General features: G+C 39.7%; 1 protein-coding gene across 7 annotated transcripts in view; it reads left to right on the top strand.

Moving 5' to 3' along the window:
* The first annotated feature begins 445 nt into the window (after positions 1 to 445).
* The window catches only part of DLG1 (discs large MAGUK scaffold protein 1), a 140,650-nt gene continuing 118,051 nt past the window's right edge, over positions 446 to 23,044 (top strand). For all 7 annotated transcript variants that reach the window (XM_058031093.1, XM_058031084.1, XM_058031085.1 and 4 more), the window contains exons 1-3: positions 446 to 504; positions 763 to 894; positions 14,767 to 14,933. In XM_058031093.1, coding sequence (XP_057887076.1) covers positions 486 to 504; positions 763 to 894; positions 14,767 to 14,933 — 318 coding nt within the window. In that variant the 5' untranslated portion in view covers positions 446 to 485. The remainder of the gene's footprint in view (positions 505 to 762; positions 895 to 14,766; positions 14,934 to 23,044) is intronic.

Raw genomic sequence — 23,044 nt, forward strand, 5'->3', positions numbered from 1 at the left:
CGCTCACCTGCCTCCTCCCCCCCCGCCAAGGTACCGGCCCCGCGCCGGGCCCTGATTGGGCGCCCGCCGGGCCCGGTCACGTGGGGGGGGCGCGCTCCCCCAGCCTCCAGGCCGCCATTTTGGCTGGAAAGTTTGGAATTTCCGAGCAGTGCGGGCGGGAGGCGGCGGGAGCGCTCCAGCCCCGTCCGGCCCGGCCTCGGCCCCGGCCCGCCGCGCCGCCTGCACCGCGCTGTCCCGCCCGCCCGCTCCCAACCGGCGCCGCCCGGCCCGGCTTGCCCCGCGTCGCGCCGAGGCGCCGCGGCGGCGCCGGCGGGAGCCCCGCGCGGAGCCGCTCGCTCGCCGGGCGGCGGGGTCGGTCCGGCGGGGCGGCCGCCGCCCCCCCGCGCCCGGCCGGCAGGGGGCGCCGCCCCCCGCGCTGCCCCGGGCCGCGCTCCCGGCCCGCGCGGCGGAGCCCCGGGGCAGCCCCGGGCGGGGGCGCGGGCGCGATGCCCGTCAGGAAGCAAGGTGAGCGCCGCACGGAGCCCGGGAGCCGCCGGCTGACAGGCTGACAGCCGCCTGCCTGCCGCGGCGGGACGGGCGGGGGGGCGGCCGGCGGGAGCCGCGGGGCTGTGGGCGCGCTGAGGGCTCCGTCCCGCCCGCGCTCTCCCGGCCGCGAACAAAGGAGCGCCGCGCCGGGGCGGTCCCGGCCCCGGGGGCTTGTTGCATCCCCGGTGCTGTGCCCGGTGCGCCCCGGTCAGCCGTGTGTCTGCTCTCCGCTTGCAGATACCCAGCGAGCCCTGCGCCTCCTGGAGGAATACCGCTCCAAGCTGAGCCAGGCGGAGGATCGGCAGCTGCGGAACTCCATCGAGCGTGTCATCAGCATCTTCCAAAGTAACCTTTTCCAGGCTTTGATAGGTAAAGCTCGGCTTCTTTCAGTTTGTGCCAGTCGGTTCTTGCCGATGCTGTCACTTGTGGGGTTAAGAGCAAAAGGTGTTTCACCCGTGAGTTAAAAGCCATGTGCTTCTTGTTGTGTTTTTGTTTTGCATAGTAACACACGTGTTGTTACAGATCAACAGTTCACTTGTTACACGTACTTTCTTTATTTGAGGCTTTTAACTGGTCCAAACTGCTTAAAACTGTGGAGTAGTTTTTAATTGTGAGATGTCCTAGATTTCTTTAGATTGTTTCTCCATGCATCTTTGTTCACCTGATAAATTTCTAAGGAGAGTGGGGTTTTTTCTGTCTGTATGTAACAGGTTAGTGAATTACTTGAAATATGTTTAGTATAAGGAATCAGGCAATTCCTGTTGAAGAGTCTCTAAAAACGTCACAAAGTGTATAACTGAAGTGCAGATTTAACCTAAAGTAAATGAGAAGAAGCCTCTAATGCTTCAGGGAGTACTACAGTCATCTCTTCTCCTTTGTTGCATATTAAAGTATAGTGAAAGCACTATTAAATTTCAGTTTACTGTCCTTATAGTGCTTGACTTGATATGTTCCCATAAGTTCTTAGAAGCACTCACATGTAATTTTGAATTTCCTGCCGGTCTGTTTGGAAAAAAACCCTGAGCATAAATAGAACTTGCAGAATCCTGTCTTTATTTGGAAACTTCTGCAGAGCAACAGTGAGAAGTGGTTTCTTCTTGATTGATTGTCACTATCTTTATGACAGCTACTGTTAGTTTACCCTCAAGAATGAAATTTTTTCTGCATCCTTGTCTTTTAATAGTAACCAGTGTCTGAATTGGGCTAATGGCAAACGTTGTAGCTATATTTGTTACTGCACTTACTACATGGTTACTGTGCCAGGGTGCACATCTTCCTTCTCAGGGCTGCAGCTTCTTTGAACCTCTGTTGTGGTGGAAGCACGGGGACTGGCAAAACATAAACATGCATTGCTGCTGAATGCTTTCTTCTGGAGTATTTATTTCATCTTGTGTAGATTTTCAGAAGACAGTAGTTGTGCTGGTTTTTTTCCTTAACATGTAACTTCATGAAGGGTAGTTGTGAAAATAGGTCACTTAAAAGACTTTTGCTTATGGGAACTCTGCATTTCCCTTCACTACACAGCTGATGCTGATCAACTCCATGATGAAAAGCTAAACATAATCCTTATGGGGCATGTGTGAATGGATTCACTCCTTGGCAGATCAGAATGTTGAAATCTTGTGTCAAATATTTAATGTACAGCAGCAGCACTTTTTATTTTCACCCAGAAAACTTCAGTGTTGACTACCATTTTTCTTGTTCTGAGTGTGTGTATGTGTGAGTTTTTTATTTTAAAACTCTTAAAGGTCCATGCAGTAACTCTGTTTTCTCCCCTTCACTGAAAAAATACCCATCTGTTTGCCTTTGATATTCAAACTGCAAGGTGTAGCTTCTCCTCATATCCACATATGAATCTTCATTGTTGATAACTCTACACCTGGTAGTAGTGGTGGACTTGAAGGAGCAAGCAGCCTCCTGAGTGCTGGCTTTGTTCTGCAGGAGCAGAAAGGAGGAGTGGGTTGTTGCCTGGCTGGCCTGTGGGACCTGTTTTCTGGGCTTGTGAGAAGCTGCACATTGCAGCCACAGGACCCTTGTTCTTGTTGAGTTCAGTTCATCTGTGCATGCACAGCAGGTGCTTCTTGGGCATCTTGCATTAACTTTGCATTTCCTGGGTCCCTGTGTGATGGTTTATTAGTTCCATACCTATGCTCCCAAACCATCTGGCAGAAGGCTGGTACTTGCCAAGCCATTTATGCTGTTAACTTGGGTGTTTCTCCTTTAACCTGCTACTTTCTGTGCAAGTGTCAGGGGAGTTCTTGTTCCTGGCAGGCTGCTCCTGGCTGCTGTTTTCCTGGAAGCACCTTCTTTTGTGGTGAGATTGCTGCATGGTGGGGGTAAGGATGGGGACACTCCCTGCAAAGATGTGATCTGGAGCATGGCTGCAGTTACTGGGAAGGCCTGGAGCTGGCTCCTGCTTGTCTTGTGTCCATGAAGATCTGGGAGCAGGCTGGATGAAGTGTTCAGTTGTGCTGGGGGTTAGACTTATCTGCAATTCTCTCTTGGTCATTGCTTTATGGCTGAATTTGAAGTGTGCATTTTATAGAAGTTGTGATGTGCTCCCAACTGAAATAGCCAGTGCTGTTCTGGCAGCAAGTTTCAAGCTCAACTATACAAAATTATTGCTCTTATAGATGCATCTTCTAGTAAGTGTGCTACTTTTACTTTCTGGTTTAGGTCCTTTTTTTTTTTTTTTTTAAATTGAACAACACTAAAAAAATCCTCACCAAACTTCATCCATTTATTTTCTGCTTTTTCTGCCAAGTTACTGCACTATATCCAAGACTTTTTTGCCCATAGTAGGTAGGTTTGTGAAGGTTGTAGTCAGGATCTGCTGTCAACTTCATGTATCTTTTTTAGTATAATTTTTGATTTGGCAGTCAAATGCTGTTCTTTCAAGCAATAAATAGCATTATGCTCAGAAACACATCTTTGAGTTTATAATGAAGGAAACTAAATATTCCTGAAAACTACAGATTTTAATAGTGTTTCATGTTTTTAGATATTAAAAGGTTTTAGAAACTAAATAAGTTTTAGAAATTGAAAGGGTGTTTTTTTATGATGTCTATTTGGATACTGAAGAATAAGTAATATTAATTTTTCATTTAAAACTTTGTTATCCACTCCTTTTAGTCCTCTCAATAAAGTTTTAGTTTAGTAATCTAAAGCTTGACCTTGTTCTTGATTTATGGCTTTAAATGGTTTGAATTAGATCAGTAACGGGGCAGTGTGAACAGCCAGTAACATTGCAAGTGTTACATTTTAAATGATGTAACTGCAAGAACTTTAAATCTGTAACAAAAGTTGTAACCACATGTGACCTCCTTAAAACAGTCCCTGAAAAAGCCCATTTTTATATTTTTTATCTTCCATAATGTGGCATTTTTCATTGCTTTAACCAGCTATGTGTAATAATGTCTAGAACCTTAATTAAATGAATACCAAGGGCCTGCAGTTGACATCAACTTGAGAATTGTGTCAGTTTCAAGTCAATTTCCTTTAGTACAGGCTCAAAAATGTGTGGTATCTTTTCTAGTTGTTGATTTCTTGTTTTCAGTTAAAACAGCTTGTTCCCAGTATTCTCATCATTGGTGAGCCAAATTATGAAGACACCAAAGAAAAATATCCATTTCTAGAACCATGGGGTAGACTTATTTCACTTTGATAAGACATTTGATATTTATCTTCAAATAGAGAGGTAATTATTCTGCAGGTGAGTTCTCTTCTCAGCTTAGGAACTCTTACCTTTTCAGAAGCTACAGATTCTTGAGAAGTTACAGATATATTTATCTTTTTGAAAATACAGGAAGAAAAACCCTTGCATCCAAAAGTAACACTTCTGACAGAAAAACATATGAGGCAGACTTCTGTTTATACACATAATATTTTTGCTTAATTAAGATCTGCTTTTAATGGGTGTCATGTTGAGGCTTACCATATTAAAATAGACTTCTAAAATTAAAAATATTACAGCTATAGCTAGAGACATAAGGTTGTTTGCTACTTCAGAAGCATTCATTTTCTTGACAAGAACTAACTCCATGTGCACTGGTGCCAGAAAAAGGGAATTCTAGCAGAGTCTCTACATTTGCTGGTAATGTAGTTGGCTGTGCTACCCTTCTTGCCTAAGGTAGGGTGGTTCTCTATCTATCTATCTATCTATCTATCTATCTATCTATCTATCTATCTATCTATCTATCTATCTATCTATCTATCTAATTTTGTAGCTGTGCATATACATAGGCTTTTTGGAATAAGATGGTAAATCTGACCAGGGAAGGGGTTCAATGTGTTGAATTTTATTGTGTAAGCAGTGTCATTTGTTTCACTTAGAGTCCTTTTGCATGAAGACCTGCCTTGAAAATTGTGTTTATGTGCTGGCTCTTCCTAGCACTAAACACCCAGTGTAGGAAATTTTAAATTTAAAACAATAAAACCCTTCCTAAAGGAGTAATGCTTCCTAAACCAAAGAAGAGCTTCTCCCAGTAAACATGAGGGTGCTTTTAACCATAGTTTGCATGAGCCTTATTAATTGAACAAAACATATTACAAATGCTGTTAATACATTTTTACACCTCAGAAAAGTAAGTCCTGTCTCTGAAAATTTTGAAAAAAGTTCATGATTCCATTAAATAAGCTCTTTGTTCAGGTTTCTAAGCAGTGTGATTCAGAATGAAAATTCCAGGAATATAAAACTCAGTCTGCAGATTTCTCATCTCTGTCCACATTGGCTTTCTGAACCAAATTAGGAAAACAACCCTAGATTTTAGGCTAAAGTAGATTGGATTGGGTCAGCACTCCTCAAAGTTGCTCCACTTTGGAGTGGACTGACCACATTCCTGCTGCCTGGAGTGGGGTCTCAGCTCAGCTGTGTATGACAGCTCTGGAGCCCTTCTTGCTCCTCACTCCTCTCTAAGCCACCTTGGCAGTATTTCCTCTACTTACTGGCTAACTGGAAATCAAACACAGTTAAACACAAGCTCCTCTTCTGAACTGAAACCAAAAGTCCTTGCTTTTGGGGAAGCCAGAACTTCTATTCAGCAGTATGTTAATAGAGCACGTGCCATGATGGCTCGGGTAACTTTCCCAGTCAGCTCAGGCCTTCCCATTTTCAGAGGTAACTGAAGCCTCAGAGCCTTTCAGACTCTGCTGAGTAAGATTGCCTCAAGAATGCAGAAATTCTGGGCAGCAAGTTGAGGGTCTTGTTATAGTCAGTGAATATTGCTGGGGTTTATTATTGTTATGTTTTTATTAGAGGAAGGTTTAGGGACAATTGGCTCTTTTGTAACATTGGATAGTACTGAAATTGTTGCAGGTGCTAAATAGGTTATTTTCATATCAAAATTCTTATACTTGCTGCATTTTTGTGACTTTTTCCCCAGATTGTATCTTCTGTGATACAGTATCTTTACTCATGTTTGAGGCTGAGGCATCCATGCGGTATAATCCCTGCAACTTTGAGATGTTCATCAACTCCTGGACAAGTTTCCCGAGGCTTATACCGTGGTTATGCTTGCTTTGGTCTCCTTTGAATACACAGAAGTTGGTCAGTTTTGCAGAAATTTGACTAAGGCTTATGTTTACAAAGGTTGTTAAGTTCTTGATTACTTTCATCCAGCTGGAGGGAGGATAAATATTTTAGTTGGTGTCCAGATGACTGGAATGTTAGTTCAGTCATTGTTAGTATGCTTCAGTGCAGTTTATCTGAATGTCCCAGTCTTTGGAAGAACTTCATGTCTTACTCTTCAAGGAGCATAATAATAAGTAAAATAGTCTCATTGCTCCTCTTTTTTTTTTTTTTTATTTTAAGAATTACTTACTATTTTGTATGTAGTGCAGTTTGATAGCTAGCTTGCTTTTTAAAGTTTTTTCCACCCTGTATTGCATGTGTGTGTGACAGGGCAATGCATTGAATTTTTGGGATTAGGTGCTGCTTTTGGTAGCCTAAAATAGCAAGTAAATAGTAAGTTGAGTAGCTACTGGTATGCAGATAAATAGTATTGTGGCAAAAGTTTATCCTTGTGGTATTTCACTGACTGTGTGTTCAGTAGCTGCACTGTAGAATATATCAATTGCAGTTTTCTCTTCCCAGGGTTATCATTGAAAGGGTCTGCTAACAAAAAAAACACTTGTCAATAAATCTGCTGTTCATCCAGGGACTGGAAAGACAGTAGAAATTTTGAATAATTGGTGTAGTTTCCAGGTTCTGGGAAAGTTTGCCCTCTGGCCTGTCCTTGCTTTATTTCCCATGTTCTTTCACCTCTTTTTCCCTAGGTGTGCTCCTCCCCTGCTTCTGTCTGTGTTCTGGATTTGCTCCTAATTTCCCTCATCATTTCCTTCAGTGCTGGATACAGTGTAGGGGAAGGGGAGAAGCATGAGAGAGGATATTTGTCCTGATCTTAGTCCTGCTTCCATGGTGGTCCTAGCAGCAAGGGCAGGACACCTTGTTCAGCTCTGCAGCTGGAATGCCATGTGCCCCCTGTGCATTGCTTTGCCTGTGTTTTGAGAGATGGAGCTTGTTTTGGTGCAAGGGGAAGGAATCTTCAGAGAAACTGAACTGTAGCAGCTGACTAGGAGTCTCCTGGCACAGATGGTTTCCTGAATTATAACTAGGCCAAATTTGCAAGATTGTTAAGAGACTGCAGAAGGTGTAGGGCTGACACTAGAATAACCTCCTTAGCTTTGTGTTCTTTCCCCAAGTTAGGGGAGGCTCTAGAGTTCTCTGGTACAGCTTTTATAGGAATCTTGTCATGTGTGAGTATCTTCCCAGCCATGCCCTCAAAACAGCTGACTTATTTTGGCTTGAAATAAAAAAGTCAGCCTAAAACAGAGGAGCAGCAAGGACAGGGTGTGAGCAAATTGTGAAAGCGCTGCAGCTTTAGGTGGTTTTCAGAAACTTGGGTTAAAATTTGGCTGCAGGAGACACACAAGTGTTAGTGCTGGAGGAGATGCTGCTCTGTGGCACACCCAGCCTTGTGTTGCCACCACTGCCACAGAATTACCTTGGAGCCTGAGCTTGCTGCAGGTAGAAGAAACCAGTGCTTGTGCTGTCTCATCTGAGCAAAGCTATGCACCCGTATGGAAACTCAGCTTGGAGGCTTGAGTGAACTCATCCCAAAAGAAGTTTGATATTTTTGAATACATTTGTCTGGTGAGAAACATCATCAGTCCTATATACTGCCATTACCTAGGGGACATACTGCAAATAAGGCTTATGAGTGAGGTTGATATGTCAATTTTTAACTGTGTGTCAGTTTTTCCTACCTTAATTCTGGACACAGAAGATGCTGTGGGTTTCTGAAAGAAAATTGGATAGAGACAATGTGAAGCACTTCTTAAGGAAAGACTGGGTGTGACGTGATACAGTTGACATGGTGGTGATAGATCATAGATTGGACTCAATCTCAGAGTTCTTTGTACCAATTGATTCTGTGAAGATATGGTGAAAGATGTGTTAGTAACCAAAGAGGAAAATATGAATGAATAGTTTGGGAAGTGTAAGCGGTCAGGCTGGTAAAGAGTTGAATTTGTCTGAGTGTAAAAAGCAGCTAGAGGAATAAAAGCAAACAATTTGATTAAGCACTAATTAATGAGAACTGGAAGTGAGAAATGGAAAATAACATCTGGAATTTGAGGTAAGCAAAGAAGTGTGTGCAGAAAGGATGTTCAAAGGGTAGGACACACTTACTGAGGCTGGTAAAAGAGCTGGGGTTCAGTAGCTGGATGCTGCAGCTGGTGGCAAAGGATGTTGTGGAACAGAATGTGTAGTGAGAAAGCTGCACCATGAGTTGCTCCTTAAATTTTTAAGAAGTCTTGATTGTGTGCAGCAGTTTTAAAGAAGAAACAGATCTCCAAACAGCCAACCCTGAAAGGGGCTTTACAGGGCTTGTGATGAGGCTGTTTTTCACTTCTCATAGTACAAATGCAAACATTTATTTTTGATCAGAGACACACCATGACAACACAACCATTAAATACACAAAGAGAATGCTTACTTAACTGTGGTCCTTGGCTTGGTAAATGGACATGAAGCTTTTCTTGGTCTTTGCATTTTTTTGTTGATCACTAATTATGCAGTTTTCAAGCTGTGCTTTACTTGTATTAAATGGATATTCTTAGCTTGACATAGCAGATGAAGTAAGCATGCATGATTGAGCCTTCCTTGGAGTTAGTAGGAGTTGCTTTATGACTGAGGAATGAAAGTCTGTAGTGTTGGCAGACTCCTTTGCCTGTTCTGACAGTGATCTTGACTCTGTTTTGTCTATATATTCGTTATGTTGGGCTGTTAAGAATTTGGCAGATACCATTTATCTCAGATTGCTCTGAACTGAAATAGCAGGTTGACCTTTGTTTTCGTTCTAGTAGTTTTAGGACTTAAGTTTTGAAGTGCTTTGGGTGCTTTGGCAGGAAGCCCTAAGAAATAAAGCTGTCTTTTCCTCCCATCCTTGATTTAGAGAAGTACTTAATTTCTAATGGGATTGCACCTTTTCCTGGACAACACACAGGTAGTCAAGTTCTTAACAAACCTGTTTTTTCAAATATGGGTAACACCATAAACAAAACCAGGCATTTGCATGTGCTCCATTTAGATGAACAAATGTCTGAGAAGAGGCAGACCAATGAGATGACAAAGGAATTGCTTGCATGGAGTAAACAGAAATAGGTAATTTCTAATGGAATTCATAAGCTCCTTCATTGCTTGCAAGTCTGAGGGAGGGCAGTGGCTTTGAGAGATTCTCCTGAACAATGCTGGTATTGAAAATCTTTGTATGGTAAAGGCTGTATGGTGAGGTAAAGTTATCTAGTGTTTTGCTGCCTTGCTGGCTTTGGCTGAAATTGGTTTGTTCTGCTGTTGAAGATCAGAAAAGGAGCAGATCCTGCTGAGGGCAGGATTTACTAAGTAGCTGAAGCATGTAAATCCTGGCCATGCTGCCATGCAGAAGGACCTTGGCAAACTGAGGAAATGGGAACCTCATGGAGTTCAACAAGTAGAAATGCAGAGTCCAGCCCCTGGGTAGGAGCAATCCTACTTTCCAATATATACTGTGCCACCCAGGTGGAAAGCAGTGCTGCAAGAAAGGATGTGGCAGGCCTGGTGACAAAAAGTTGACCATGATCTATAAATGTGCCTTGAGGCAAAGGTGGTGAATAGTCTCCTGGGCTGCATTAGGCAGCCAGCATTAGAACTATCAGCAGGTAAACCCTCCCCCTTTGCATCTTAGAATGCAAAACATGAATTTAGATTTTATAAGAAAAATGAACAAACAGAAAAGAACCATAACTTCTTAAATTAATTCTTGCTCATATGCGAAGCTGAGAACCTTCAGATAGGAATACAATTAATACAGCATACACAAATGGGATTGTTAAATCACATATGTTTTGGTGGCAGTTTATACCTTTGTGTAGTGCATGATGTAAGGACAACAGTTCACTGGTTTACATGGACAGTGTCCAAAGCAGTTCTGTTATAGTAAATGTGTTACTGTTTAAGTTCATGAAATGCTAAGCTTGTGTGGAATTTCCTGGCATTTATTTAACAAAAACCATCTATAACCCACAAATGGTCAAAATGCTTAAACTGTAAAAATGCAAGTCCCCAAACCAGTTGGTTACTGTGATCATTAGAGGAATGCTTTCAATTTAAAAAAGAATAAACCACAGAATCATTTAAGGTGCAAAGGACCTTTATGATCATTGAGTCCAACCTTTAACGCAGAACCACCATTAAACCATATCCCTAAGCACTGCACCTACAAGTCTTTTAAAGTCTTGTCAACACCTCTTGGGACTCTAACATTCTCCTGGGTATTTCCTCTTCCAATACTTGACAACCCTTTCAGAGAAGAAATTTTTCATCATTTCCAAACCTCCCCTGGCACCACTTGGTCATTTCCTCTTGTCTTTAGCTTGTTACTTTGAGATAGACACTCACCTCAACTAGAACCCTTTTCAGGTAAATAGCAAATGCCAATGAAATGTAATTGGTTCCCGCTATACCATAATGCAAAGGTTCAGTATCAGAAGTCTGAAACTAATATCATATAAAAAAATCACATGGAGTTGCTTGATGCTTGTTTGAAAACCAGAACATATTAAAAGTTGGTCAGAAAAGTTCAGGGAGTGGGAGACTGAGTCAAGGGAATCTTTCCCATGGAGGTGTGCAGTGCTGACTGTTTCTTTCTCTCCTCACTGTTATGTTTTGTTGAGGTTATTGTTGTTTGCTGACATTCTATGCTTCACTCTTTCTTCTCTACTTTGCAGTTGATTTTCTTGTATATACTGTGTATTTTATATATGCTGGGTGCTCTTTTTTCTGTTACACTGAACTTTTTTTGCCCAGTTCTCAGGTTGCCTTCCTTTAACCAGTAATTAGCAGTTGCTGAGTTGTTTGTAGACTTAAGGCCTCTGATACCATCCTGTGTCTTTGTTTTCAAGGCCTCTCTTGTCATGCTATGCCTTTGCTCTTGTGTGCAGCTTTTTGTTCTGAGGTCATAGGTAATCCATTCCCTACAGAATAACCCATTTTCATTGGTATGTATTAGCTGTTGCACACACAAATGTGAATTTGTACATTCAGTCTGTGTGTGTGGGTGTACTTGTATGCATGTACAGCTTTTAGTTAGCTTTGGACAATTGTGTGATGTAACACTGAATGATTTCACATATATTTATATATGCTATTTATGGAACATATGTAGCAGATATTTATTGTGTGTTATATATAAAAATATTTCTAGAAATAGGTGTTAGCTCACTCAGTTGTCTGAAGCTAGGTAAAAGCCATGCAAGTTAGATGAGTCACCAATCATCTGGTCTTTAGATAGTTGGTGGTAGAGTTGGACAAGCTAAAACAAAGCCCTGGGCAGGCCAGGACAAGTGCAGAGACCTGGTTATTCAATGAACACAAGGCCCATGGCCTGTTAGCAGCAATGACTTGTATGTAGGGTTACGCCATTCCCTTAAGAAATTGCTGTTATAGGTATCCCATCTTTGCTGCAAAGTTGCAGTTACCAAAAGGTTCATGCATAAGTGAACACAATGAAATTTTACTGATCTTAAGTTAACCTGATTACAAGTGCTCCCCACTGAATCTATAGCAAAAAGTAGCAGACACTGCACATAGCTGTACAAATGATAAGCAGAGGCCTTATGTTTGATTTCTAAGGAGCAGGGAAGAAATTGATCTTAGAGTGGTGTCATGTTGCTGGTTGGAATCCTTGTCCTTGGAGGAAATTCTTTAGACAGAATTGATGTAGTCTCTTGAAATGCCCTCAAATATACTTCAGAAAAGAAAAGGATTTGGTTTTGCAGTTATGCTGTTCTTTTAATTACTGTGTTGTGGTTTTTTTGTGAAGCTGGATCTCCCTTGTAAAGTGGATTTGGGTTTCAGTTTGTATTTGGCAGATACCTCTTGTTTGCTTTAAAAGTGAGCAGTTTTAGCTTCTGGTGTATCATGTTACTGGTGAACAAGCCTGTTCAAAGAACAAAACTAAGATGAGTGGAGAATATGAGAAGGGGTGAAAATACACCAGCACATTTCTTTTAGAATGAAAAACCCCAGTTTGTCACCATTCCTTCGCTTTTCACACTACTAATAGGCTAAGAAATATAATTTTCTTTTGTGTAGGAGTTCTCCATTGCAGAACTGGTGGTCTGTCACTTGCTTTGTACAGGTTTTTATTCTTTTTGCTGCCAAACATATTTCTGATTTGGCTATTAAATGTGATTTTACTTGTAGGCAGACCAAATTCCAGGATGGTTTTCTCTGTTGCCTACCATTCATCACTTTTTGTCATTTTTGGCTTCCTAAAACTCCGTGCTCCTCCTTTTCAATGCACCTTTTAATGTTCCCCCCTAGTGTCTAAATGTTCCCCATCTGTGTTTCCTTCTAGTGTTGTGTGATACTTGGTTTGAATCAGTTCTCTGTAACTTAGTTTGAGATATAATCTCTGTTGGAATTAATATGTAAGAAAAATGCTGTAATATAAAAATAGCACAGCCACCTTGAAGAGGGAATCTGACCATAAATACAATTAAAACTTAGTGTTTTACTACCTGCTATTTGTAATAATCAGAAAAATGTTAGAACTTGTCACGTGCTAATGCATTCTCACATCATTAACGTGTGTTCAGTACATATTCAAGTGTGTTGAAATATTTTGGTGAGCTGATATATAGCTGTAGACAATAGGAAGGGATTTTAAGGTTTAATTTTGTATAGACTAGGCTTGATAGACTGTAACTGTCAGGTTTTATTCTTGTGGACATAATCTGTTCAGGGTTCATAGGTGGCTTGCCTATACTTGTACATACTTAATGTTTGCATTCTGAGTAGTAAAAATAGAAACTTTTTTTTAGAAGGTAGATATTATCATAATGACACCAAGTTTCTAGAAACTTTGTGGATTTGGAGCAACTCCAGGATAAACATAAACTAATCCCCTCATTAAGTGGTGCATATTATGTCTTGCCATCTTTCAATAGCAAATCTATTGTGGTGTCCTCCGTGGAGAAGTGGAGGTGAGGTATGGGAAATGCTGTGCTTTTTGAAATGAGAGTTGTGCAGGAGGAATAAATGGCTACCTCCTCTGGCAGGGACTTAAAAGAGTAGTAGCAGAATTGAAAATCAGTGTCCTAGATTTCTGTGGCAAAACAGTTGCACAAATAACCCCTTCCCATAAATAATGTAGTGATCTTCCTGGCTTGGTTGCTGTGGATTGCAGCTATAGAATCAACTTAAACCACTGCCTATTTTAATACACAAAGTACTCTCTGTCGGGGGGGGGAAATCTTTACTGGGTGTGCTTGATTGATGTATTGATGTTAATGCAGCTACAAGACAAATTTGCAACTGAGGGAGCTAATGTGAAAGATAGATTTAAAGGCAATTTGTATCTCTTAGGCTGTTTTGCTCCTGTATATCTAGGTCACTTAATGTCTTCTGCAGCCCTCGCTGCTTGCTCTTCCAATCAGCAGCTCTAAGAGCAAGTATAACTTTAAAAATTAATGTAAGCTGTTGGGAGGAATTTGACTCTTGCTCAGAGGAAAGATACAAATGGAATTTGAGAATTTCAGTTTTCTGAACTGGTAGAGAGCAGAAGTGCAGTGTCTATAAGAAGACATAAGACTGGAATCTTATGTGCCAGTTACAACTCTTAGTTGTGTAGTCTTTCTTTTGTGGGGTGGCTCCATAAAGGAATTGGTTATGGTGCCTCTGTTACTGACTCTGGGCTGTTGCTGGAAAGCTACAAAACTGCAGCTAAGACTCCTTACTCATGGCTGGGTCTTATTTCCTTTGGCTTACTGTGCTTGTGTGTTTATCTTCTATGAAATTGGTGTGATTAAAAATCAGGAATTTGCAAATCTGTTTAGCAGACTTTTACTTTGAATAAGAGACTAAAAGCTTTACAGGACAATTTCTTGCCCTTCCCTTAGCCAATACCTTTTCTGGTTTTTTTTTTTTTTTTTTTTTTTTTTTTTTTTTTTTTAATGTGTGTGTTTATGGATGTGATTGCAGTTGTGGTAGCAACTTTGATACACCTATACTTCATAGGAACACCTTTGGTGCTTCTTTATAGTGTGTTATTTTTATTGATGCCTCATGGAGTGAGTAGGATGTCAATAAACAATATAATACAGCCAAATTTTTGTTTCCCAGAAGTTTCCAGCTGAGTCTTCAGGGTTATAGAGGAAGCTGTTAAGTAGTTCATACTGCGACTGGTAATTCATACTGTTAAGTTTCATCCTATTTCTGGGACGTAGACTGAAAAAGCAGATGATGACCTATCCTAATCAATTTTCCCTTTCCTAACTTCTTGCAGCCTCTCTCTCTCTTGCTGATTTCATCAGTATACTTCTATTTCTGTGGCCATTTAATTGAAACAAAATAGACCTTCTAATATTGCCCTTAAACAGTAGATTTCAGCTAACCAAAGGCTACATTAGTTGAAATTATGTATACCAGAACTTGAAACATAGACATCCCTTCCACTATTCCACTGCAGTTACTTCATGTGCTTCTGTTATTTCCTGAACTCCTGGGGTCTGTGGCAGAAGCCCAGAGTGAGTGGGGACAGAGTGAGTTGTGTGTGCAGTGGGGGAGGTTCATGTGATGATCCCTATGAATTTACTCATGACAGATAAAGCCATTTCTCATTTGTTTTGCAAGAGGAAGATGTAGTTAAAATCAGAATGTTAGAGTAACTATCATGCCTAACCACAATTTTTTTACATGTTTAGATATTCAAGAATTTTATGAAGTGACCTTATTGGACAATCCAAAATGCATTGATCACTCTCAGCCATCTGAACCAATACAGCCTGTGAATACCTGGGACTTCTCCAGCCTTCCAAGCACAACAGTGACATCAGAAACATTGCCGAGCAGCCTTAGCCCCAGTGTAGAGGTATGAGATAGAAATCTGCTTTTCTTGTCGAGACTATTAGTTCAACATTGTTCTCTAAGTTTCCTTCATTTTATAAAATATTAATCTTCTAAGAAAATGTACATTAAGATCAATAGTCAAAAGGGATTTAATTATTGAAATGTTTAATAACATGTATGCATTTTGCTTAGTCAAAAATTTATAAACTCGTTTGTCAAATGTACCATTAAGTGACCATTAAATTGGATTTATGCTTTGATTTTGGAACCTTGCTGACAGGTTTAGTATGCTTCTACTTATCCATACTTGTGACTCTTGAGTCATTACTTCATTAATTATTTGGAAAATCTGAGGCTGTGTCTTCCTGATTTGTAACCTTTTCAGTCTGGTCATAAGGAGTTCTCTGTTGCTTCTTTATCTATGTTCTGGAAGGACTTTTTTTTTTAAAGTATATGCAGCCAGTTGTCAGTAGTGAGTGGTGAGAAAACTGACCAGGAGAATGCACATTGATGTACATTTTGACTAAAACAAAATCTGCCTGCTCAGTTTAAACTTAAAATGTTCCTTGAATATTTTTGCATCAGAGCTATTATTTGTCCCCAGAGAGGTGAGCCTAGTTTGAAGTGTGCCCTGGAAAAAGTGCAGATTTCTCAGGAACTGAAGGCAGTGTGCTTTGTTGTTCCATTTTCATGAAATGATTGTAGAGCTCAGGAGGAGCACTGGGGGAGATCAGCTGAAGGACTGGAGCCTGTAGGGAAGCTCAGGAACTTGCACTGCTCAGTAAGATAAAGGGGCTGAGGTGCTTTAATGAGTGAACCTTTATCAGGGGCTGTTGGGACTGTGGAAGAAGGTTCACTTAGCTGCAGATCATAAGTGTGTGATGTGCTAATGAGTTTGTACAGCTAAAAGAAAATACTTGTGCTCATTCTAGCTTTTTTCAAATCTTGTTATTTTGAAGCTGGTATGAAATGCATCAGAAATGCTTTAAGGGAAACTATAGATGAAATCCAAGACTTGTATTCTTTTGGAAAGTCAAAAATGGCCAGTGGATAAAAGGTCAGCCAAGCCAGGATCATGAGTTATATATTGCAAAGAAAGCCATTGAAATATCTTTACATGAAAAAACTGAGTAGCCTAGGTATACTGTATTTTTCAGGTTTGAAAGTAATTGAACACTGAGGAATTAAAATTCTAGTTGAACTTGCAATGTGGGAATAGATTATTTTCTTTGATTTTTTGTGAGTCTTGGTAACACAAGATTATTATTAAAATTTAAATTGTATGTCTCTGTGGAATCTATTATTTGAAATGGCATAGAGAAGGCTACTGTCATTACAGTCACCTTAATGAATTGTCATGTTTGCAGAAAATGGGGTAATGCTAGGGTATATGAGAAATAGCATGGAAAAGGCAATTGAGATATTTGCCTCTATGCCATCATCTAAATCTAAGGCTTAGAGCTCTGGAATGTTCCTGCAGGTATGGTGGGAATGGCATCTCTTAGAAGCAGGAGGAAAAAGGAGCTGAAGACAGGAGGGCAGGCAAGGAGAGGCAAGGCTTATTTTGTCTACTGAGCTGTTTTAAAATAAGCTGGTTCTAAAGTATTTCATGTCTGCATGTGCAGAGAACTTAATGAGGCAAATTGAGAGTCATTGCAGTTGCCCTTAGTCATGGTGGATGGATGAAGTTACTGAAAATGGCAAATGCACAAATGCTCTGTTTTAAAAACAGAATATATATAAGAGTAAGCCATGAGATGGGGATTTAGGTTTAACTGGTACAGGGAGTGATTCTACAGTGTTTTGGTTGCTCCTTGAAAGTCATGAAGGAGCCAAATAATAGCTGTCATAGTTATTTGATGACAGTTTTGTCTAACAGTTTCTTTCTACTGTGGTAATAATTTTTGTGGTAGGAAAAACTATAAATGTGATAAATGCTGACTTGGGTAGAGCTTTTGGCATGGTTTAAGAGGCTTTCTTTTGAGATAATATATCAGTTAAATTTTTTTCAAAAATGCATCCTAGTTTGGGTTATTAGTGAAAACATTCTGTTAAATTAGAAATTGAACCATGGGAAGAGAACAGTATGTTGCTACTTCACCAGCTAAGAGTTGAATGAAGCCTTGGGCAGTTGAAATAATTCATGAAGTAATTAATGTCCTACATTTTGGCTAAGCTAATGGAGCTTGAATAGTTAACAGCTGATTTCTCAGGAAAAGGTCTGGGTAAATTTAGAATCTTAAGGTGAGTCAGCCATGGCATGTTAATAGATGAAAAGAACACATTATTGACATAAGTATGGTATAAAACTTTTCTCTTCTACTTGGTCTGCATAAGGCTTTGCTGGAGATATTGTCAAATTTGAGGTACCATGGTGTGAGAAAGATGTTTAATTTCAGTGTTTAGAAGAGATTGACATGGAGGATCTGAAGATGGAAAGAAGTGAAGATTGGGAAGGTTTAGTGCTCCTTGAAAGGATTGAACATTTAATTGGGAAAGAAGAGGTTTTCCTGTATTTATAGAATGTGAAAAATATTTTGCTTTTGTACAAGATGTGCTAGACTTAAACTGTGGAAACAGACATACAAAAGCATTTCAAATATTTTCTTGAGCACCAGAATAGCATAGTATATGGCCAGTCTCCCTTATTAAGGGTCTTTTGAGGCAGCATAGTGGTCTTAAAGGGCTTAAATGTTTTGGGGTTTGTTTTTCATCCCTGTAATGCACCTAGAAACAGTGTAATGGAATTGAGGATTCATGTCCCTACCAAAATATTTTGTTATTAGTAAATATACTCCAAATTCTAGCAGACTGGGCTTGAAGCACATATTTGTTGCTATGAGATTTGTCTTATGATGTTGCCACTGTATGGTGTTTTGTGTTCCCCTGTAGGAGAAACAGATTTCTGAAGTGGGGAATAGTGTGTGGTGTTAAATCCAGGCTTTGTGATTATTCACTCCCAGCCCCCTGCAGAAACTGTTTCAAGCCCTTTACAAATGTAGTGTTGTCCTTGGAGCTTTGTCTGTTGTAGATGAAGGTGTAACTTAATTACAAAGTTGCATTTTTAGTGTTTTTCTCATGATTAGTTGAATCACCAGGAGCACAAGGCCCTGTCCTTGACACTGCACCAATGACAACAGGCACATTATCATGGCACAGTCACTGATGCATTGAAAGGAGGAATTGCCTGATTTGGGAAAGCTCACCAGAGGTATGAGTGTCTGTTCTCAGCTGCACTGTGTGCTTCTCCAGTCCAGTCTGGTGGCCATGCTGGTGTTAACTAACAGAACCTGGTATGGTGTGGATTACTTTATTTTTCAAGTGGTGTGGACTTGAACATTAATGACAAAGTTGCCTGTCTTCCTTCATATTTTTTGTCTTGAGTATAATGTGAAAATCAGAGTTGTTTGACCTTCAGTATATGAAGGTCAGATTTTAGATTTACTTCCAGTATTTAAAAACATAGCTGCGTGTATTGGTGTTGATCCCAGTTCATGTGGAACTGAAAGCAAGCTTTTCTCCCAGTCTTTGTCACTTACAGTAAATGTTACCTTGTATTTCATTAGTTAGAATACTGTCTCCATGTTAAGTTGGAAGGTGAACAAATTTGAAAAATGTTAGTTTGGTTTCATTTTCGTTTTTCTAGTATATCTGAATGTCTTAGTTTAGCTTTCAAATAAATATGAAAATTGTTACATAAGCATACGTATGTTTTTATCGACCTTAATTCTTTCTTCTTCAGCGACTTTTTTTTTTTTTCTTTGTATGCCTGCTAGGCAATACTTTTCCCTCAATATTTCAAAATTTATTTAAAATTACAAGGAGAAATTCTTATGTATTCACAGTTTATATTCCACATACTTGCTATGTATATTATGTGAAAATTTATGCTTAATGCATTTCAGTTTCAGTTTTAATGCTTAATGCATTTCAGTTTCAGTAATGTTTTTTTAAACTACTTAGGATATTAAAAAAAAAAAGATTTTATATTTGGTTTTAATAAACCCAAGGGCATAATAATTCCAGTACAGCATGTGTTTAATCGAGTGATTTGTTTTGCTTGCTGAAATTTACTAGAGACTGGGGGGACTTGGGCTTAGTATATTGGATTTTGTTCACAGCTAGCTTTTTTAAAATAAATTCTCACTTTTCAGACTTTCAAGGCTGCAGCCCAGTTCAGTGTTAGTTCATTAACCAGACACAAGCAGATTGAATGCACTTTGAGATTATTTTAAATCTGTTCTGTGTTTTGCCAGGCTGGTGAGTCCACAAGTGATATGAATGGAATGGCTTTTTTCTTGCTCTGACATTGCTAGCCTTTGAAGTAATGTATTTCAACCCCATTTCTTTTACCTTGCTGATATTGTTTTGCTGTAGTTACTGTGGGCCAAATGAATATTCTTCCAGCTGACCCTTCGATGGTACATGTAAGAGTGGCTTGAGAGTGGGAATATAATGCCCCCCTAAAGAGATTAAGGATTGAATTACAAGAACTTTCTACACAGCTGACTTTGGGAATGACTTTTTAGCAATGTGTGCTTGTGTATATACATAGAATAGTGGTATACAAGCTTAGGTTGCCTCAGGACTTCTCATGGCACGTAGCCTACTTCTGTTTTTCCCTTCCTGCTCCTGAATCCAAGACTGGAGTTTAAAATCCCCATAGGCTGAGTATTAGAGAAAGTTGGAACTACAGATTAGAAGTTTTCCTGCTCACAGCAATCTGTTTTCTTTTCTATGCTCTATATTTCTTGGAACATTATTTAACAGTTTTATTTGTTTCAGTCTCCGGTACAAAATGATGGGGGGGAAAAAAACCACTAAAAAAAGAGAGAGAGAGAGTGATTCAAGACAGTGATAAAGCAGGAAAGGAATGTTAATCCTTTCAATACTGGGAACTAGTTTAAAAAACCAAATGTATGCAATCTGAAAGGGACGAATAGTTCATGCCTTTCCTTGTGTACATTAAAGACCGAGCTCAAGCGTGCCTGGCAGAGTGAACAAACGTGAAACACGATCTGGGCGCTGTGTGCGAGCCGAGCCGCGCCGTGAGCCGCTTGCTGTGATCTGTGGTGCCATCTGTAGGTGCGACACTGGTGTTCGACAAATACACGGTGAAACTCCAATCACTGGCAGAAATCTCTCACCTAATTGAGTAGTGTATTGCTAAGGAAATAGCCTTCTGGCGTTCTTTTTAAACTTTAAATCTGTAGGATCTGTTTTAGTATTTTAATTGTTTTAAACCAGAGAAGTTGTTTGCTGTTTAGCTTGGATTTAACAGTAGCCACAATAATTTGATTTTAGATGTTGGAAAAAAACCCACTGAACAATGTCTCCAAGGAGATTTTTTGCTTTAGGACATGGAACTCAATCTGGAGTCTCTTACAGTTGGATGAGGACACCTTTGTATTTAGTGAGTAATGGCTTCTGAAGGACTTTGGGCTGACCTGTGGTTTTCCCATCTAATCTGCACATGCCTGTGTGTTTAGTGTCTGGCATGTAGAGACTGGCTAGCTTGCTCTCTTCTAGGGCCTTTTGCCAAATTTTTTCTCCATACAAAGAAAGCAAAAGAGGAAGTAAGGAAACAGCTGATATGTCTGCAATTTCAGCTAAAATTTGATGTCAAGGCAGAGTGGAAAGGAAACTCACTCAATGTCTTGCAATTACAAAATAGCTCAGTATCATCTATGAGGTGTGAAGGATTTTGACTAGCTAAGTCTTGAAAATCTTAAAAACTGGAAATGTGAAACTTTTCTGGTCAATCTGTTCCAATGTTCCAATGCTTGACTATCCTTATGGTGAAAAAACTTCACCCTGTTTTTGATTGGAATTGCTCTTTCAATTCATTTGTAATTTCTAGGGGGTTTCCATCATGCAACATGTACCTGGCTTTGTCTTCTGACTAACCCCAGTGTAGGTACTGGAGGGCTGCCTTTAGGTTCTGAACTCTTTATCCAAGCTGAAAAAAGCCCTGTACCCTCATCCTCTCTTTAAGGGTCAAGGCTTCCAAAAACCCTCTCACCATCTTAATGGCCTCCTGCAAAACTTGCTCCAGGTTATCAAAATCCTTGTATTGATGGAATGCAGTGTTCCATATGCCCTAATTAAAGCGTCAAGCAAAGGGAAATCATAGCTGGCTATGTTTCTTATTGCAGCTCCTGTTCACCTCCTTTGCTGTTAAGGCCTGCTGCAGGCTTGTGTTTGCTTTGCTCAGTATCTGTCAACATGAATATTTTGAAAATGGGTAAAATTAAACTAATCTAATTTTCACGTACAATATGGGAATTGTCTTTGTTTACAAAGCAACCACTAATGTCTTCATAACCTTTTAAAAATTGTGATAATTTTGTATAATTTCTTATAAGCTGATGTAGTCTGGAGGAAAGAATTTTGGATGTCTGGTTCCTAGTGCATTGAAAAAAAATCTATGTTGAATCAGTAGCAGTTTGTATTCAGAATGGAATGGTACCTCAGGCAGTTTATCAGGATCTTAGTGGGAGTCTTGTAAGGACATACCTGCATATGTATAGTTCATTATTAAAGTGCAAGATGCTCTGGTTCTGTTTTTCTGTTTCTGAATTTTGACTCCAGTATCTTGCCTTCACTTTACAAAGTCATTCTTACAAGTATTAACAAGCTGTTCCAGTGAAAATCCCTGATCTATTGGACTATGTTCAAATACCTTCTTTGCCTTAATATTTATAAAGATTCAATGCTGGTTAGCTTGCTGATATGCTATGTCTGCTCCTTGTTATTGCACTGGTCCTTTATGCCTGTATCTGTATGTGTCTATTTCCCCGTATTTATACCAATTCCTTCTCTGCACATGATGTGCATGTTTTATTTCAGCAGCTAGCATAGTCCTGGGTTACTCAGGAGCTTCATGGCTTTCTCTGTGTTAACTTTACAGTGAGGAAATGGTATTTGGCTTGCTATGTATTTTGCCTTCAATACTTGAAATCCAGACTCTTTGTACAAGGAAAAGAATGTAAGTCTTGAACCAAAGCTGAAAAAGTCTTCCAGGGGCAGGCTCCTGGTCAAAGTGAATTCAAAAGCAAATAAACGAAATCCAGATGCTCAGTTCAGGATGTATACACAAGCAATAAAACCCTGCTGTTTCCAAATGTCTCAGTTTAGAAGTAGACAACTTAGAAATAGACAACATAGAAATTCACTTTAAAAAATTCTAATTTTTTTAAATTCACTTTAAAAAAATCTAATTGTTTTTTATAAACTTGTAATAATTACATCTTGCAGCCAGATACAAAGACAGCTATATAAATTATGACATCTTATGCTTCTAGTGCTTTCTTTACTAAAGTAGCTGAGAAAATGCTTGCAGATATGATAGTGCTTGATCTTTACTGAGTCTTTGATATGTTTCTTTAAATATGCTGAGGTTGAGCATTTGACATTCCCTTGTGAGGCTGAGCTGAGCCTGCTTCTCTGGTTACACCTGTGACAGCTCTGCTTTGTGTGGCTTCTCTCATAGAATCCAAGAGCAAATTAGCATTTAAATAACCACATGTACTTTTAGATTTGTGCATAGATGAAGAAATTATTTATCTGCAAAATCAGTATTTTCCGAAGCATTGTTCTCATTTGCATGATTTATTCCTATGCATAGTTCATCTGTGCATTAATTTTCCTTTATTTAGTTATCTGGTGGTTTTGTGATAGAATCTGCCACACTGGAAAAAGAATAAGCCCGTGAAGGCACAAAAACATGACTGCCAAACATAACCTTCATAAGTTAGAATAATAAGTAAGAATTCATAAGTAATTCAAGGAAAGAAAAACCCATCTCTTACCTTTGTGTGAGAAAGAGAATCATCCTGGTTGTTTTTAATATTAATGCCATGAATAGTGGTGAATGGAAATGCATTTTTGCCTTCTGGCCAAGCTGTATAGAACAGTTGTTACTGGTTGTTACTGAGATCACTTGGAGCTGACAGGACAGAAAGATTTATTTTTAATGAGAATGAATGACATTGAAGAAATCACAATGCTTCTCACAAATTCAGTAGAATAGTAGTTAATTTAATGACTAACAGCACTATGTTAAAATGTCTTACTCTTCGGTGCATGAAAGGATGACTTCATGTATTTCATGACTGTGATTCAGGTTTTGGT

The sequence above is a fragment of the Melospiza georgiana genome, chromosome 10 (assembly GCF_028018845.1).
Source record: "Melospiza georgiana isolate bMelGeo1 chromosome 10, bMelGeo1.pri, whole genome shotgun sequence".
Lineage (NCBI taxonomy): Eukaryota > Metazoa > Chordata > Aves > Passeriformes > Passerellidae > Melospiza > Melospiza georgiana.